At 65.2% G+C, this 16,007-nt stretch overlaps 2 protein-coding genes across 3 annotated transcripts in view; one reads left to right on the top strand and one right to left on the bottom strand.

The window, feature by feature from the left end:
* C15H7orf50 (chromosome 15 C7orf50 homolog) overlaps positions 1 to 3,167 on the top strand; it is an 87,179-nt gene extending 84,012 nt beyond the window's left edge. Inside the window, exons 5-6 of one of the 2 annotated variants that reach the window (XM_065893154.1) lie at positions 713 to 794; positions 2,982 to 3,167. In XM_065893154.1, the coding sequence (XP_065749226.1) occupies positions 713 to 794; positions 2,982 to 3,167 (268 nt within the window). Of the gene's footprint in view, positions 1 to 712; positions 799 to 2,981 lie in introns of those variants that run through there. The other variant, XM_065893155.1, reaches the window with a different exon arrangement.
* Positions 3,168 to 10,223: 7,056 nt separating this feature from the next.
* On the bottom strand, positions 10,224 to 16,007 carry CYP2W1 (cytochrome P450 family 2 subfamily W member 1). Its single transcript, XM_065892261.1, is given in 11 exon segments — positions 10,224 to 10,420; positions 10,548 to 10,690; positions 11,027 to 11,172; positions 11,175 to 11,218; positions 11,305 to 11,443; positions 11,777 to 11,950; positions 13,220 to 13,377; positions 13,445 to 13,594; positions 13,909 to 14,071; positions 14,974 to 15,171; positions 15,981 to 16,007. Coding segments are annotated over 11 exon segments (1,539 nt in total).

The following is a 16,007-nucleotide window of genomic DNA, read 5'->3' as shown; positions in this document are numbered from 1 at the left end:
CAACCCTCCCGCCGTCCTGCAGCCCCAGAGCCCGCACTCTGCCCGCTCCACGCCGCCAGCGCCCGGGTCCCAGACACACAGGCCTCTGTCCGTCTCGGGGCCTCCGCCCCAGCGTTCGGGTCTCCCCTGGGCACTGGCTCCCGACGTGGCCTGCTTCCTCCACCTCGGGCCCCTTCAGCCTGGCTCCACAGGAGCAGCCGCGCTTTGCCGCAGCGTCCTCATACCTGGGGGCCCGGTGCGTCCGAGGCCTTTGGGTGGTGACGTGCGGGCTGGGCCAATGGGACCCCTGCGTGGCCCTTGGGGTCAGGGCTCCTGGCTCCTCCCTGACGCCCAGCTCATGGCGTGAAGGCCACGCCTGCTCCAGTCGGTGGTCCTGCCGTCCTGCACGATAAACGTTTCTGGAAGAAGGACTGAGTTCGTGAAAGTCGGAGTGTTCACGTTAGGATCGTGGAGCGATGGCTGTGCAGGGCTGAAAGAAAGTGTCCTTGTGCCCCCTGGTCCTGCCGTCCTGGCCGAGGGCCCCCGGCAGGCGTGCGGGGGCGACGGTCCTCCTGGTGCAGAACCCCGAGAGCCCCCTCCCGCCCTCGCGCTGGGAGGGTCCTCTGCAGATGTCCCGCCCCCCCAGCCAAGGAAAGCCCACCCAGGCCAGTGGGTGCAGGCCTTCCGGCTCCCGCTGTGCGGTACCTGAGACGTCGTGTCCTTGCCTCCCCAGCTGGGCCCAGCAGCACGAGAGCTGGAGGTTTCAGAAGACGAGGCAGACCTGGCTGCTGCTGCATATGTATGACCGTGACCAGGTGGGTGCACACTCGGTGCGGGGGCGGTGCCCTGGGGAGCACCCCGTCCAGCCCTTCGTTTTACAGAGATGAAACCCGGGCTCGGGGAGGGACCCGCTCAGTGTCAGGGAGTCAGAACCCCTGCCAGGCTTGCCCAGCGGCCGGACTCATCCGTGGAGCTCCAGGCTCCCAGCTGCAGGAGGCGGCTGCCGTTCCAGGAAGGCCCCGTCCGCGTGCTTGGAAGTTCCACTCTCCCCCTGTGGATGCTCGTGGGGTGTGGCTATCAGGCCGAGGCTGGGAGCTGCCATCACCCCCAGACACTCCAGTGTGCGCCTGCTACACCTCAGGGCGTCCTGCGGGACAACCCAGCCTGAGTCAGGGCTCCACGTCACGTGGTCACTACTACACGTTCTTGGTGACATCCTTGGGCGGGGTCCTGTCGAGAACCGCACTCACCCGGTGTCTGCCCCTCTGTCTTGTCCAGTCTGGCATGTCCCTCATCTTACTGACCCTCGTGACCCTGACGTGCTTGCAAGGGCAGTCGTGTGGTAGGGCGTGGCCGGCGTGGTTGGTTAGGTGCCCATCCGACTCGGGGAAATAAATGTTTGTGTTCGTCCTCCTCGTAGCTGGTCCGTGTGGCTTGGTGTCCATGTTGATCACGTGACGTGGGTGGTGGCTGTCGGGTTTGTTCCTACAGAGTTATTGATTCTTTCAGTAACAGGCCCGTGTCTTTGGGGGCTGCCCGTCTCTCGTCACTCTCACTAGCCCGCTGTGGCCCTGTCTGGGGCTTTTCTGTTTCCTTCATCCCGTCTCCGATAAGGAGGAGCTTCGCCACCCCCGCTCCAGTGGACTGTGGCTTCCCGCTTCAGCGTGGACTCTGCTGTTTTATTCAGTGGCTTGTAATCCATTTATCTGGGGCCGCCGTCACCATCTGTGACGATTGTGTGGCTTTCATTATGATGGTTAAGTGGCTCCACCGGCGGGGAAGTTGAGGGCGGACTCGGCCCTGCGTGCACTTGATTGGGGGTGGGGCACCCTCCGTGGAGGAGGCACCTGTGAGCTGAGTTCTGAAATCAGGCCATGGCTGTTGGGCGGGTGGGGGACAGCGGGGTGCAAAGCCTGGGCTGGGCCAAGCCAGCAATGCTGCAGGAATCGGAGCCCCAGGCTGGGGGATGCTGCCTGGGCCTCCTTCCCCAGGACCACCCCCCACTCCCCACTGGGCCAGCTCAGGGCACCTGCCCCTCCCCCCTGTGGCCATCAGGTTTTGAAGTCGGTGTGAGTCACTTGCTGCTTTGGAAGTGGACTTCAGTCGCCCCTGTTTTTAGCCCCATCTTTTGAGTCTCACTCCAGCAGTGCCCACACGGCCAGTTCTGGAGCCCGGGCTTGGGTGCGGGCGTGGTCTGCAGCGTGACTTGCGTTTCTCGGCTTTAGCTTCACCTTCATCAGGTCTGCGCCACCATCATTCATCTCCAGCCCCAAAACCTTGTCGCTCTTACCTTTTCCTCTACTCTCTTTGTTCTAAGAGATTTAGCTCTTTATTGTTTTTTATTAATAAATTTATATTTTTTTATTTTTGGCTGCATCGGGTCTTTGTTGCTGCACACGGGCTTTCTCTAGTTGTGGCGAGCGGGGGCTTCTCATTGCGGTGGCTTCTCTTGTGGAGCACAGGCTCTAGGCACGTGGGCTTCAGTAGTTGTGGCACACGGGCTCAGTAGTTGTGGCTCACGGGCTCAGGAGTTGTGGCCCACGGGCTCTGGAGCGCAGGCTCAGTATTTGTGGTGCAGGGGCTTAGTTGCTCCGCGGCATGTGGGATCTTCCCGGACCAGGGCTTGAACCCATGTCCCCTGCATCGGCAGGCGGATTCTTAACCACTGCACCACCAGGGAAGCCCGATTTATCTCTTTAAAAATGTATCTGCTTACTGTTGACTTAGTGGCATTTCAGGAGGGTGTGAAAACTGACATCTGCCAGCCTCTGGAACGCAAGCCGGAGTCTGTGGGGAGAAGAGCGGGGGCCAGGAGAGGACAGCGGGCTGGCCGCCCTTTCCACCTCCCCCAGCCCGTCGTCCTGGAGCAACTCCTCGGGGCCCGGCCTGAGGGTGCTGAGGGCTGGACGGTCCCCTCGCAGGCCCGGGGCCCGCAGTGTGGACATCCTGCGTCTCCACGCGCCCCCCGCCCAGCCCTGACGACTGTTCTCTGCCCCGTCCAGGTCCCCGACGAGCACTTCTCCACCTTGCTGGCCTACCTGGAGGGGCTCAGGGGCCAGGCCCGCGAGCTGACGGTGCGGAAGGCAGAGGTGCTGATGCGGGAGCTGGACGAAGCGCGTGCAAGCGCCGACGCCCCGCTGCCGGGGAGGACCCAGCGCGTCCGGCAGGTTCTGCAGCTGCTCTCCTAGCGGGCGGCGCGGGGGTGCGGGGATGGGGTCCCTGGCCCTCCTGGCCCCTGACCCTTGGAGGGACCACTGCTCTCTCCTGATTCCTCGGCCAGACATTGTTTATAGGGGATGACAGTTTTAACCCCTTCACAGCAGAACACAGTCACTCTGAAATAAGCCGCCCTCCCAGTGGCCCTCAGGCCCCCAAGGAAGTTGCTTATTAAGGGAAATGCCCGTTTTTGTCCCAGGGGTGTCTTAGAGGTCACCAGAGCTGGCCCTCCCCGCCCGCTGTGGTCCATCCGTGTGGGGGCTTGGTCCCCCGCCATGGGTCTGGCGGTCCCTTGGTGCCGGCCGCCTGGCCACCTGCCTGCGTTCACCTAGGGGCCTGGGCTGTGGCTCATCCATCTCGCCTCCCTCCTCAGGCAGGCCACGGCTCCGCTGGCCACTTAAAGGGAAAACCTGGGTGTATTTTCAATAAAAACCGGCCTCTGGAGGCCGTGGCTCTTGTCGTGTGACTCGTTCCCTGCCTGTGGGGCGTGGGCTCCGTGGCCTCCCGGGACGGCATCCAGGCGAGCCCCTCGTATAGTTTTCTGGCTGCAGGCTGACCCCTGCTCTTCAGGCCGTGTTTCCAGGTGTCGGCAGGGGACACGCGCTGCCCTCCCGCACCTGCCCAGCCGGGAAGCACCTGCTCTGTCCCCCATCCCCGGAGGAGCGCGTGCAGCCAGGCCATCTCCACAGACAGTCAGACGTGGTGGCGGGTGGCTGTGCCGTTTTGAAACTCTCCACCGAGTCTGTGATGCTCTGCCCCTCGAGCATGGTCAGCTCCAGCCTGGGGGACGCGTGGGCACCACGCGGCTTCGAGGCTCCCGTGATGGGGTGGGGGGGCTGCCCCCGGTGACCCCGAGTGAAGCAGAGGGGCCCGAGCCCGGAGTCCTGCTCCGGTTGCAGGTTTGTGAGCCACGTAACCAGGGGGCAGTAGGAAAGCAGAGTCCAAGAGACTGCGTCACGTGGGCAGCTCTGTCGTGAACTCCATGCTGACAGCCCGTGAGTAACGGGGGCCCTTTATTCCAGAATGAGGTCCCGGGCCTTCCTGTGGCCACTCCTGGCTTGGCTGGGCCCTGACCGTGGCCCTCGGGGATTTCGCCTCAGAGCAGCATCCCCAGTTCAGTTCAGTTCAATTCAGTGTCTGAATGGCGGAGGTGGGGGTGGTGGCCCGAGGAGGGGTGACCCGAGCCCAGGAGGGCCACACGTCTCGAGGGCCTGGGCAGGTCCCTCGCTGACCACTTGGGGCCTTTCCCTCTTCTTACCTGTGACCCCGGACTCAGGGTCACGCCACCCCACGTGGCGAGTCTCGTCCACGCTGGAGTCTCGTCTGCTCCCCCCCATGAGGGGCTGCTGTGCTGCTCCCTGAGGGGCCTCTGGCCTGCCCCTGCCCACTGGGCACACAAGCACACACGTCCAGTTCTGGGTGGGAGCCACTGGCCAGGCACCTCCTTCGGCCTTGCAGACCTTGGAGACGGAGTGAGGAGGCCCAGCCCTCCTGGAGGCCCTCAGGTGAGGTGAGGTCCCCGACGGGAAAGCACCCTGTGACGACGAGCCATCGCGGTTCTGCAAGTAATCTGTGGACGATGCAGCCGCCCGGGTGCCAGCCTCACTGTCCCTAAGCTTTGAGGCATTTTAAAAACACTGAGAAATAGACGTACAATAAAGGAAGGTCCACAGGACACAGGGAAGGGGCAGGTTCTCTTTAAGGGATCTGGGCTGAGAAATAGACGTACAATAAAGGAAGGTCCACAGGACACAAGGAAGGGGCAGGTTCTCTTTAAGGGATCCTGGTTGAGAAATAGACGTACAATAAAGGAAGGTCCACAGGACACACGGAAGGAGCAGGTTCTCCTTAAGGGATCCGGGTTGACTGATCAGGAACATAGCTCTGGGTTTCCTGGCAGCCAAATCGAAAAGGGAAACATGGTGGTACTGGGTCCTCATCTCCTGTTAATGTGAAACGGCCCAGGAGAGCCAGGCGCTCCCCTTGTGCACAGAGGCTCTTGGACACTGACTTAGGGGGCTCCCGTAGGGTGTGCAGTGCCGTCCTCTGCGGCGTCCCCCCAGCAGAAGGCGCAGGGGAGGTGATGCATCGCTTGGTGCGGGACCAAGCTCAGGGTCCAGGCGGTTCCTGGGGTCCCTGTGTGGTCATAGGTGGCACTCTGATGGCCCCAGGGGTCAGTTGATGTGGAGGGTCTGAGCCTGGTGGCTGCGCACGGGTACTAGGCTCGCCGGCCACCGTGTCCGTCCGTGGGCCGAGGAGCATCTCCCCGAGGGGGCAGGTGGAGCGCCCCCACCTGTTGTGGGGGGCGTCCCGGGCGTCCGTCAGGTCAGCGGCCACGGCACCCCGAGGGATCAGGATGGAGCTGCCGGGGCTTTTTCTGAGCTGCGGCCGAGCTCACTGGCCTGTCAAAGCCTCAGCCCCCGCACCCTGGCCCTCCGAGGAAGCCACCGCCACGGAGCCGGTAGTTGTCAGGTTTATGGCTGAGAAGCAGGTGTTTCCTATTGGCCTCGCCTGTGGGATGTGGGGACTCAGCTGCTTCTGCACCCCCAGGAGGCTCGCGTCCACTTTGGGTAAACTGGTGTTGAGTGTGTCCCGTCGGTCCTGTAAGGATACAGTGACCAGCCAGAGTGTCCCTGCGCGGCGGGAAGGAAGCTGGGACGGAGGGGCCTTGGGAAGTTAGACGCCCGAGCCGGGACCCCTGCCCCCAGTGTGCTCTCCCCCACCACGGGTTTGCCCTGCGAGGTGGGTGGCGGCCACGCAACACCGTTGGGTTCTGGTCTCACAGAAGAACGTCTCCAGTCAAAGCCCCTGCAGCCCCAGGAGCTGAGACCGCAGCCTGTATGTCTGTTCTGGAGGGTTCGCTGGTGCTTTAGGGCTGATGCGGTGTGGCCAGGGGCCAGCCCTGGAACCAAAGGCAGATCTGGACCAAGAGCCACCCGCTGGCCCCCAGAGGTTCCCCCTCAAGAGGCTGGGGCACTGCAGCCTTGGGAACAGACTGTCCAGGGACTGACCAACCCACGTGAGCCCAGTCCTCACGTCCAGCCCACCTGCCCCCTCCTGACCCACGATGCCAGGGGGCCCTTGATGGACGTCTGCCCGCGGACGCTTCTCCCAAAAGCCGCACAGCCAGCGAGAAACAGGATCTAAAGCTTGGAGTGTCCGACAAAGGGTGAGCGGTTAAAAGGTGCTTCATCCGTAAGATGGGCTGTGACTCAGCCTTTAGAAGGGAGGAAACTGACACATCGTGATGGACTTTGAGGACGTGATGCTCAGTGAAATAAACTGTTACAGAAGGACAAATACTGTGTGATTCCACTTCTGCGAGGTCCCTGGAGAGACAGAAAGTAGGGGGTGGGGGCCCGGGGGAGGGGGAGGGGAGCTGGTGTTTAATGGGACAGAGTCTCAGTTTGGAAAGACGAGAATGTTCTGTGCGTGGATGGTGTTGACGGTTCCTCAACAGCGTGAACGAGCGTGATGTTCCGGAACTGGACACTGAGAAGCGGGTAGGACAGTAAATTGTATGTTCGCTATGTTTTACCACAGTAAGAAAAATACTTTAAAAAATGAAACAGGGCTTCCCTGGTGGCACAGTGGTTGAGAGTCCGCCTGCCGATGCAGGGGACACGGGTTCGTGCCCCGGTCCGGGAGGATCCCACATGCCGCGGAGCGGCTGGGCCCGTGAGCCATGGCCGCTGAGCCTGCGCGTCCAGAGCCTGTGCTCGGCAACGGGAGAGGACAGAACAGTGAGAGGCCCGCGTACCTCAAAAACAAAAAAGAAAGAAACAAAACCAACTAGAATGTGAGATGACTGACCTGTCAGCTCCCACCCTGGGGTCGATCTGCACACTGGGTAGCGGGGAGGGTTTCTGCCTTTCGGCAGGGGTCGGGGGCAGCCCCAGGGGCCGGGCAGATGTCCACCGTCCCCAGTTCCTAGTCCCACATCCGTTGCTGAGGAGCTGAAGAAGCTTTCAGACTGTCTGAGTCCGGCAGGCGGGTCCAGGGGTTGGTTTCGTGGGTCAGACGACAGACGTCAAACTTGGCAAAACGTGCTTCGTTCCTGTCGACATAAAGCAGGGGGAAGGGATCGGTTTCCCCAGAGGCCAGGTGCTCTCGGCTCTCTTGGGCCCCAGCCAGCTGGTCCGGCTCTGGCCATTTCAAGGCGGGGGCAAGGGGAGACTGAGAATGGAGGCCTGGGTCCCCTGCCGAGAGAGGGTGGGGCCCAAGCCCTGGACTGGGGGGGGACGAGGGTCTCGCTCACACCAGCCCTCTGCCCAGTCCCCCACAGATGTGCATCTGGACTGGGGTGACCGCCCCCTGGGGTGGGAGGCGGAGATGCTCTGGGGCAGGTGACGAGCAGCCCACCGCCTGAGGGCGCCAAGCGGCAGTGATCTGCATGCCTGGGCGCCGAGCCCCCGCCTGACGTCCCAGGGGCGTCCCCCCAGTGAAGCCCCATCCCCGCCGGAGCCTCGGCCCAGAAACAGGGTTCCCCAACTCCCAACGCCATGCACGGACACCCCGGGGTCACCGTTGTTCCCAGCTGTGTCTCTGCCCGCCGGCGCCCCGCCCCCCTCAGCTGCGTTCGAGCCGCCAAGGCCACCTGTGGGGCCGGGCTGCCCCGAGCAGCAGCGCGTTTGTATTTTTTATTATTTTTTAAAAGTTTATTGATTTATTTTTGGCTGTGTTGGGTCTCTGTTGCTGCGCGCAGGCTTTCTCTAGTTGTGGCGAGCCGGGGCTACTCTTCGTTGCGGTGCGCGGGCTTCTCATTGGGTGGCTTCTCTTGTTGTGGCGCACGGGCTCTAGAGCGCAGGCTCAGTAGCTGTGGCGCATGGACCTAGTTGCTCCGCGGCATGTGGGATCTTCCCAGACCGGGGCTCGAACCCGTGTGCCCTGCCTTGGCAGGCGGATTCTTAACCACTGCGCCAGCAGGGAAGTCCGAGCAGCACATTTTTAAATCCTTTTCTGCCAGGATCTACCCCTTCCAACCCAGCAGGACGGCTTTTTAAATTTGTTTTTGGCAAATTAAAATAACTGCCGTAAACCGTCAACCAACCAACCAGATTCTTTTGAGAAAACTTAACATCACCTTTGAAAGTGGTTCATCTTGTCACCTATTCTTGTAAGTTAGAAAATAAGCGCCTTAGTTTCTGGGTCCTGCACCTGGGCCCAGTGGGATGTCCCGGGAGGTGCCGCGGCCACGGTTCCTGCTCTGGGTCCACGGCAGAGAGCAGGGGTCTTGCGATGGCGATGCTAGCATTTTCCCTCCTTACAGCTGTACCCACCTCATCCCACCAGGGCCCGCTGCCAGAAAGCCGAGTCTCTTCCCACAGCAGCTTTGGGCCAGTTCTGTGGCCTCCGGAACATTCTGCCCACCCTGCAGAATGAAGCTTGGTACCTCGGCTGTGCCCTGGGCGAGGCGGGCTCCCTGCACCCCGCGTTCAACGCCAGGTGTTCCAAACCGACAAGAAGAGAAGGACACAGTGAACCCTCGCTGCCCTGCCCCCAGCCCCTTCCAGGGATGTGGGGACCACCCTCCCCTTCCCGGGCCCACTGTAATGTATCATGGCCACAGCCCTGCCCTTCATTATTAGGAAGCTTCCCCTCCCCACACCCCACCCCCTGCCCCAAGATCTGCGTGCTGACTGGTGCGTCCTGGGTCGTTCCATTTGAAGCCCCTGGAGGGTCACAGGGTGGCTGGCACTGGAAGCCCTGGGCCTCGCTCTCCCACCCCACCCTGCTCACCAGTTCACGTCCCAAGGGTAGCCTCCCCACGTGGTCACTGCGGCTTAGCGCGGTCACAGGCTTTTCAATTTGCACTCATCTGACACTCCCCAGTGTCCGCTCTCCTCCAGGAAGGCCTTCTGGTGCCCAGCTGGGAACAGAGGCTTTTCCTGTGTGCCCCCAGCCCTGTGCCTCCCTCTGGTCCAGGCGGCAAGCTCTGAGCTCCAGGAGGGCGGAAGCCACGGTTTGTTTGCCCCCATCCAGCTCATGGACAAGGTGTTGGGAAGGCATCGGTGTGGTCTCAGCACTTTGTGCAGAATCCTCCAGCATCGCTAACCTCCTGCCACGTCCCGGGCCCCGGCCCTCCACCCACCGCCAGCTGGCCCCTCTGTGCTCCTCCTCGGAGAGGTGACCTCCACGCAGAGACAAGGAGCCGGTTCATGGGGAGGGTCTGGGGGCAGATGTGGAAGAGGAGTGGGGGGTCAGAGTGGACCAGAGAAGAGGCTTGTGGAGGCGGCCTCCCTACAAACTCGTACTCACCCTTCCCACCTGAGCCCCGCCGTCGCCCTCTGGGTGGCTGCTGCCCCTCAACTAGCTTGTCTTCTGCTAAGGGCGTCTCTGTGGTGGCCCCAGGGCTCAGGGGCCTAGCTCCAGGGGCAGAGTGCTGCCTGAGCACGGTGCCCAGGACCTCTGAGAACGGGGTGGGGTCTGCAGGAGGCCCGCTGGACCCAGGGCAGGGCCGGGCACGGCACAGAGCAAGCGGGAACGCTGGTCTGAGGCTGGCCTCTGGGTGGACGTCATCCCGGGGCCCAGCAGCCCCTGCCATCTGCCTGCATCCCCAGCTGCAGGTGGGTGGCACCTCTGTGCCTGGCAGGTGTTGTCTGGCGACGCTGGCCCTGCTGGGGAACCAGATGGGGACAGTGTGGAGGGGGATGCAGCAGGGAGCTGCGGGGAGGCCTGTGAGGGGCTGCTGCACCCGTGGGGGGGGCGCCCTGGAGGGTCTGCAGGGGGCCCAGGTGCAGACAGGCAGCAGCGATGCCCTAGGGTGTAGGGATGGAGGGAGGAGGGAACCCAGCTCTGCCCTGTGGTGTAGGGCCTGGGAGAGGCAGAACAGGGTCAGGCCTGGGTGGGGCTCTCAGGCCGGGGTTGGGATATGCAGCCTGTGGTGGCCACGGCAGAGAGCCCAGTGGGGGGAGCCATCCGTCCTTCCGTCCTGTCTCCATCACCTGCCGAGCACCCCAAGCTGGGAGTGACTCAGACCCTCCCCGGCCCTGGGACTTTGTCCCATAGTCAGGCCAGGCCTCCCGTGGTCAGCGCCCCTGCAGCCTGGGCACCGCACACAGGGCCTGGGCCGGCGGCCGCGTGGTGAAGGCCAGGGCGGGCGTGGTGCCCAGGGTGGCGGAGCTGAGGCCGGGCGGGGGCAGCAGGCGGTACCTCTGCAGGAGGCCTGAGAACAGCAGGAACAGCTCCGACCTGGCCAGGCTCTCCCTGACGCAGACGCGGCAGCCTGCAGGGGACGCGGGGTGCGGGGTGGGTGCCGGAGGCCGTGGCGGGGTGGGGGGAGCCCTGCGGGCTGGGGACCCTGAGCTCTCGAGGCCCCGGGGACCAGGCCGCCGCCCGCGGGGCTGTGGTACCTGCAGAAAAAGGCAGGAAGGCCGCCCGCTTCACGAAGCGCCCGTCGGCGTCCAGGAAGTGGCCCGGGTTGAACCGGCGGGGGGTCTCCCACTGCGTCTTGTCCAGGAGCACGGAGCTCAGGAGGGGCACCACAGGCGTGCCCCGTGAGGGGCGGCAGGTGGGCAGACGGACGCCCCGTCCACCCAGGCGGCCCCAGGCGGGGAGCACAGGGAGGGGGCCCTGAGGGGGGTGGGAAGGCGGGGCGGGGCCTGGCAGGGATCTGCTGGGGGTTCGTGCTTAGCCCCAGGTGACCCCCGTGGTGTGGCCCCGGGTCTGCTGTGAGGGGCTGTGCGGCCGAGGGCTGCCTCCCGATGAACCACCCGTCTCCTACCTCCTATGGGGAGCCCCGGCATCAGGCACCTGAGTCCCTGAGACCCCCAGCCCCATCTGCTGCGAACGAGAGGAACAGGTCCGGGGTGGGGGGCCTGGCCCTCCCACCTTAGGGAGCAGGTGGCCATCCAGCTGGGTGTCGGAGGCTGTGCACCGCGGCACGTGGGGCAGGAGGGTGATGAAGCGCTGGACCTCATGCAGCATGGTGTTGGTGTAGGGCAGGGAGCGCTGGTCCTCCAGCCGGGGTGGGGGGGGGGCCGCCCGGGCCCCAGCACTCGGTCCAGCTCCTCCTGCACCCGGCCTGCGGGCAAGAGGGTGGGCGCCAGCGTCCCGGGGAGCCTCTGCCCCTCGGTCCTGGGCCCTGCGGGAACGGGCTCACGGGCTCACCCTGCACGCTCGGGTGCTTGCCCATCAGGAGGGCGGCCCACTGCAGTGTGGCGGACGTGGTTTCCGTGCCAGCCATGACCATGTCCAGGGCACAGGCCACCACGTTGACCTCGGCAAACAGGCCCTTGGGGTCTTTCCCCTGCAGAGGTGGGTGGGGCTGGGCTCAGCTGGAGGCTGGCTCCATGGACCCCCCCGCCAGCCCCAGGCTCAAAAAAGGCATAGAAGACAGAGGCCTGGCGAGAAGGATACTGCCAGGATCCACCGAGCGCCTACGGCATTCTGGGTTCACCGCGGCCTTACAACCGTCCCATTTCACAGATAAGGAGACTGAGGCTTAGAGAGGCTCCCCACCAGGAGGTGGAGCAGTATGGCGTAGGGCCAGCATGCCTCCCTCCCCAGCACCTCTCCTCCTGGGTGGGGCCCCGGGATGCCCCCCAGGTCTCTTGGGTGGTGGGGTGGGTCTTGCCCACACCTGGCCCTGCTGGATCAGGGCGTCCAGGTAGCTCTGCACGGGCCCTCGCCCGGGCGCGGGGGGCCGCCGTGCCTCCAGGAGGTTCCTCAGGATGGCCCGCACCGCCTCCACCTTCCGCAGGACGGGCCGGTGCAGCTGGAGGAGGGCCCCGAGCCAAGGGTAGATGTTGAACAGCTGGGGGCAGGGGGCAAGACGGTGTAGTTGGGGGGTGAGGGCACAGGCGCCACAGCCCCACCTGGTGAGGGGCGGATCCGTACTCCGGCAGCTGTGCTCACCTGTCCGGGGGCCCCTGGCGCAGCCCCAGACCCCAGGTAGAGGTGCCACAAGGGGGCACCTGCTCCCTGCTCACGGGGCCCCTCCCTCACCCTCTCAGTGGGACCAGCAGCCCCAGGGGCTGTGATGAAGTCGTCTACCTGAGTGCAGGAAGGAGGGGCTGCTCGACAGGTAACACCCCTGGGGGTCCGTGCAAGTCACAGCAGGAGCCTGCCATCACGGCCCCCCTGCTCCCCCACCCACCAAAGCGGGGAAGAGGGAGAAGGGCGAGGGCTGCCGCTGTGGAAGTAACTTTGAATGTGCTGGGTCATTAGAAAAAAAGGGGGACTTGCAAACTTCAGAGTTTCAGCTCACGACGTCGTGAAACGGGGCTCACGGCACAGCCTGTCTGACACGGCTGTCAGCCGCCCTCTGACTACACTCGCACCACCGTGTCCCCCAGAATGCGAGCCATCCCACGGGGCACAGGCTCGGAAGGCCACGGAACATTCTGTCTCCCTGGAGCCCCCGGCCCTCTGGCCTCCATCCTCCTGGGGCTCCCTGGCGGGACTCGGCCAGGCTACTCTCGGGCGGAGGCCACATCTTCCTGCCCGTCCGAGCCTCCTCCAGCCGCGAGGGATGACTTAGAATCAGGACCCAAGCCATGAGTGCCCACCCCACGCCCACGGGCTCGGGTCCTGGAGAGACGGGGCTGAAAAGTACACGTGAGCCACGTGCCAGCACACGTGCGTACCCCGCCTCAACGTGCATGCCTAAGCACGTTATGGCTAAAACTGGTAACGGGGGCCACAGGTGACAACAGTTACCTTCTGGAAAATGAAATGCACGCAGCCCTGGGGGTTCTGAGAGCCAGGACGGATCCCTGTGATTCCTGAGCCTGAGGGAGGACCCCCGGTTCAAGGGCTGGGGGCCTGGGGGACATCGAGCCCCATATCCGGGGAAGAAATGCCCGGGTCCCACCCGCACCTCTGAGCAGATGCCTCTATTGCTGACGGAAGGTGTGAAGGAGGCTGCGAGGACCCCTGCCCCTCGTTTCCCAGGAGCACAGGGGACTGGCCTGGGGTCACGTGGCTGGTGGAAGCGCGCCTGGGGCCTGCTGTGCTGCTTCCCGAAGCGGCAGCTCGGCTCTCCCTGCCCCCACCCAGCAAGCGGGGAGCAGCGACCTCTCACCTGCAGGCCGGGCGTCCCCAAGAGGACCATGACCCTGTCGATGAGGCCCAGCAGGGACACGAACACGGGATCCCGGTAGTCGAACCGCTGGCCAAAGAGGAGCATGAAGGTGATGCTGGAGGGAGCCCAGCCGAGCAGGGCCAGCGGGAAGGGCCGGCCTGGGGGCGGAGAGAGGCCTCAGAGCTGAGGGGCCCCCGGGAAGGGGGCGCGCCGGCCCCCACTCACCTCCGTAGCTGTCCAGCTGCGCCGTGAGGCACCTCAGCTCCTGCAGGACCTTGTCGGCCACGGGCGCCCTCCCCACGCCCAGGCCACGGAGGGTGCGCATGGTGAGCTGGCGGGCGGCCCTCCAGCGCTCCCCGGAGGAGGAGAAGACGCCTGCGGGCCGGACACCCCGTGAGCAGCCCAGGTGATGCAGGAGGGAGCAACGGGGGGCTGACCGACGGGGCGGGGGCCTGGCTGGGGCCTCACTCCCTCCCCCAGGCCTGGCCCCTGGAAGCTGGCCTCGGCTGGCCCAGCCCTTTCTGGTGTTCCCTGGTCCCCGGTGCGCCCAGCTGGCCGCGTGGACACCCTGGCACTCCCCCTGGGCCACACTGGGAGCGCTCCCCCAACTGCCGCAGGTATGGGGACCGACCCTTCTCCTTGGCCCCTCTCTGCCTGGTGGAAGCCCCCTCACCCCGCCACACACCTACCCCTGCCTCCCTGGATGAGCTGGAAGATGGCGATGGGGGGCCGGCCGGCCAGCTCCTGCCCGGTGCCCACCAGGGCCTCCCTCACCGCCTCGTAGCCGGTCAGCACCGTCGTCTTCTGGCGCCCCAGATGGACAGCGAACACCGGCCTGTACTGTTCCGCGAGCTGTGGGGACAGGCAGGGATCGGCCTGCGGCTCCACCCCCAGCTCCCCTGGGAGCCCCTCAGGCCCCGCCCACCATATGTGGAGGACTCAGGGAGGCCCCTGGGCCTCTGTGTGGGCCCCCTCCCTTCTGTCCTCCCGGCACGCCCGCCTGGGCCGGGAGGGCTGTCGTCTCCCCACTTTACAGATGGGGAGACAGGCCTGGGGGTGGGAAGTGAGTTGCTGTGGACCACACGGTGCAGCAGGGCCCGCCACTCCTGTCCACTGCCCGCTCTGCCACCGGCGTGTAGACAGTGGCCTCCAGGGCCCGGCACTGGGCACAGGGCCTGAGAACCCTGGTGCCTGCAGGCTGACTTCGCGGGTCATCACGGCTCCCCACCCACCTGCAGGGCCTGGGGGCCACGAGGCAGCCTCATGGTTGGGTCCTGGAGGCACCTCAGCCAAGTGATCATGGGAGCTGGAGCTCAGTGGAGGGGGGCGGTGGGCTGGATGATCCCCGAGGGCGGGGCCGGGCCTGTGCCTCTGCTTCAGCGGGTCAGCCAGCTCGAGGTGGGCGAGGGTGTTCAGCCTCCAGCCCAGGTGGCAGGAGCCACACCCAACAGGCGTCCCACGAGGCCCCCCCAAACCTGGCCCTCCTGCAGGCACTCATCAGAAGCTGCCTTCTCCAGTGAGCCCTCCAGGCCTGCCACTCCTGGCCCCCTGCTCCTTGGTCCGCCCATCCGTTTCCCTGTGTGCTGGAATGTCTTTCTCTTCCCCGAGGCAACGCGGACACTTGGGCCTCCCGTGTCCCCTGGGCACGGACATCCCACCCCACGGGGGTCCTGGAAATTGGGGCTGGGGTGCCTTCAGGGCCGGCAGGGGCCCAGGCGCAGAGCCCAGCCGAGCACGTGCGTGCCCTGACCCACCTCCATCAGCGACTCGTCCTGCTGTGCCACACACAGCAAATGTAGGTTCCTGACGAGGGGCAGCGGGCGCGGCCGCGGGGGCCAGCGGGGGGCCGGGGAGGGGGTGTGGGTGCAGGTGCGGAGGAGCTCCCAGAGCCCCAGGAGCAGCAGGGCCGTGAGGACGGCGGTGGCGAGGCCCCAGCTCCCCTCCCGGCCGCCCTGTGCCTTATATGCGTCCCGGGAGCCCCACCCACCCCACCGCCCCACCACCCCACCACCCCAAGAATGTGGAATGAGCAGTTTGCAGGGGACAGCCAGGCGGCTTAAAGCCACAGGCGTGTGTGGTATGTTAGGTCGAGTCTGTGGCAGGGGGCTGGTGGGGCCAGGGCCGTCTGGGGGCTCCGCCTTGCTGGGGAGCGCACAGCATGGCGGCCAGTCTGCTCCCCACAGGTCTCGGCCCCTGCCCGGTCTCCCCGTCAGAACCAGGGCTCAGGGGCCTTGGGCCCCGTCCTCCCCAGGCTCTGAGCCTCCCTCTGAAGGACTCCTTGGCCTCTTCCAAACCCACCACCACCTGTGTCCACCCAGCTCCTCTCTGCCTGGAGCCGGGGGGGACACCAGGAGTGGAGCGGCCCACAAGGTCTGCACAGCAAACGCCTCAAATCCTGGGACTTCAGAGGCCCCGGCGGAGAGCTCGCCCGAGTGGCGGTCTGCTCCTTGGTGGCTTTTCGAGCACTGTCACCCAGGCAGGAGGCCCTGGCCGCGCCGGGACGAGGCGGGGGTTCGGGGAGGCGGTGGGCCGCTCAGAGGGGCCCACCCCTCAGGCAGGGCTGGGCGACCGGCGGCTGGGCTCACGAGCCCCCGCCCGTCTGGGCTGCCCTGTGGCCCAGCTGGGAGGGGAGGAGGTGCTGTTTTGGAAACGAGCTCTGAGGGGTGGGAGGGCTGTTGGCACCAGAAATGGCTGGGCCTGCTCTGGGCCTCCTCCCAACACGAGGCTGTGGGAACCCCATCCGCGCCCCTGGGCCCCTCACCCCGGGGCCTGTCTGCTGGGGCACCAT

This window comes from Phocoena phocoena, chromosome 15 (assembly GCF_963924675.1).
Source record: "Phocoena phocoena chromosome 15, mPhoPho1.1, whole genome shotgun sequence".
Classification (NCBI taxonomy): domain Eukaryota; kingdom Metazoa; phylum Chordata; class Mammalia; order Artiodactyla; family Phocoenidae; genus Phocoena; species Phocoena phocoena.
The sequence above is the reverse complement of the archived record's forward strand: the minus strand, read 5'-3'. Positions and strand labels throughout refer to the sequence as shown.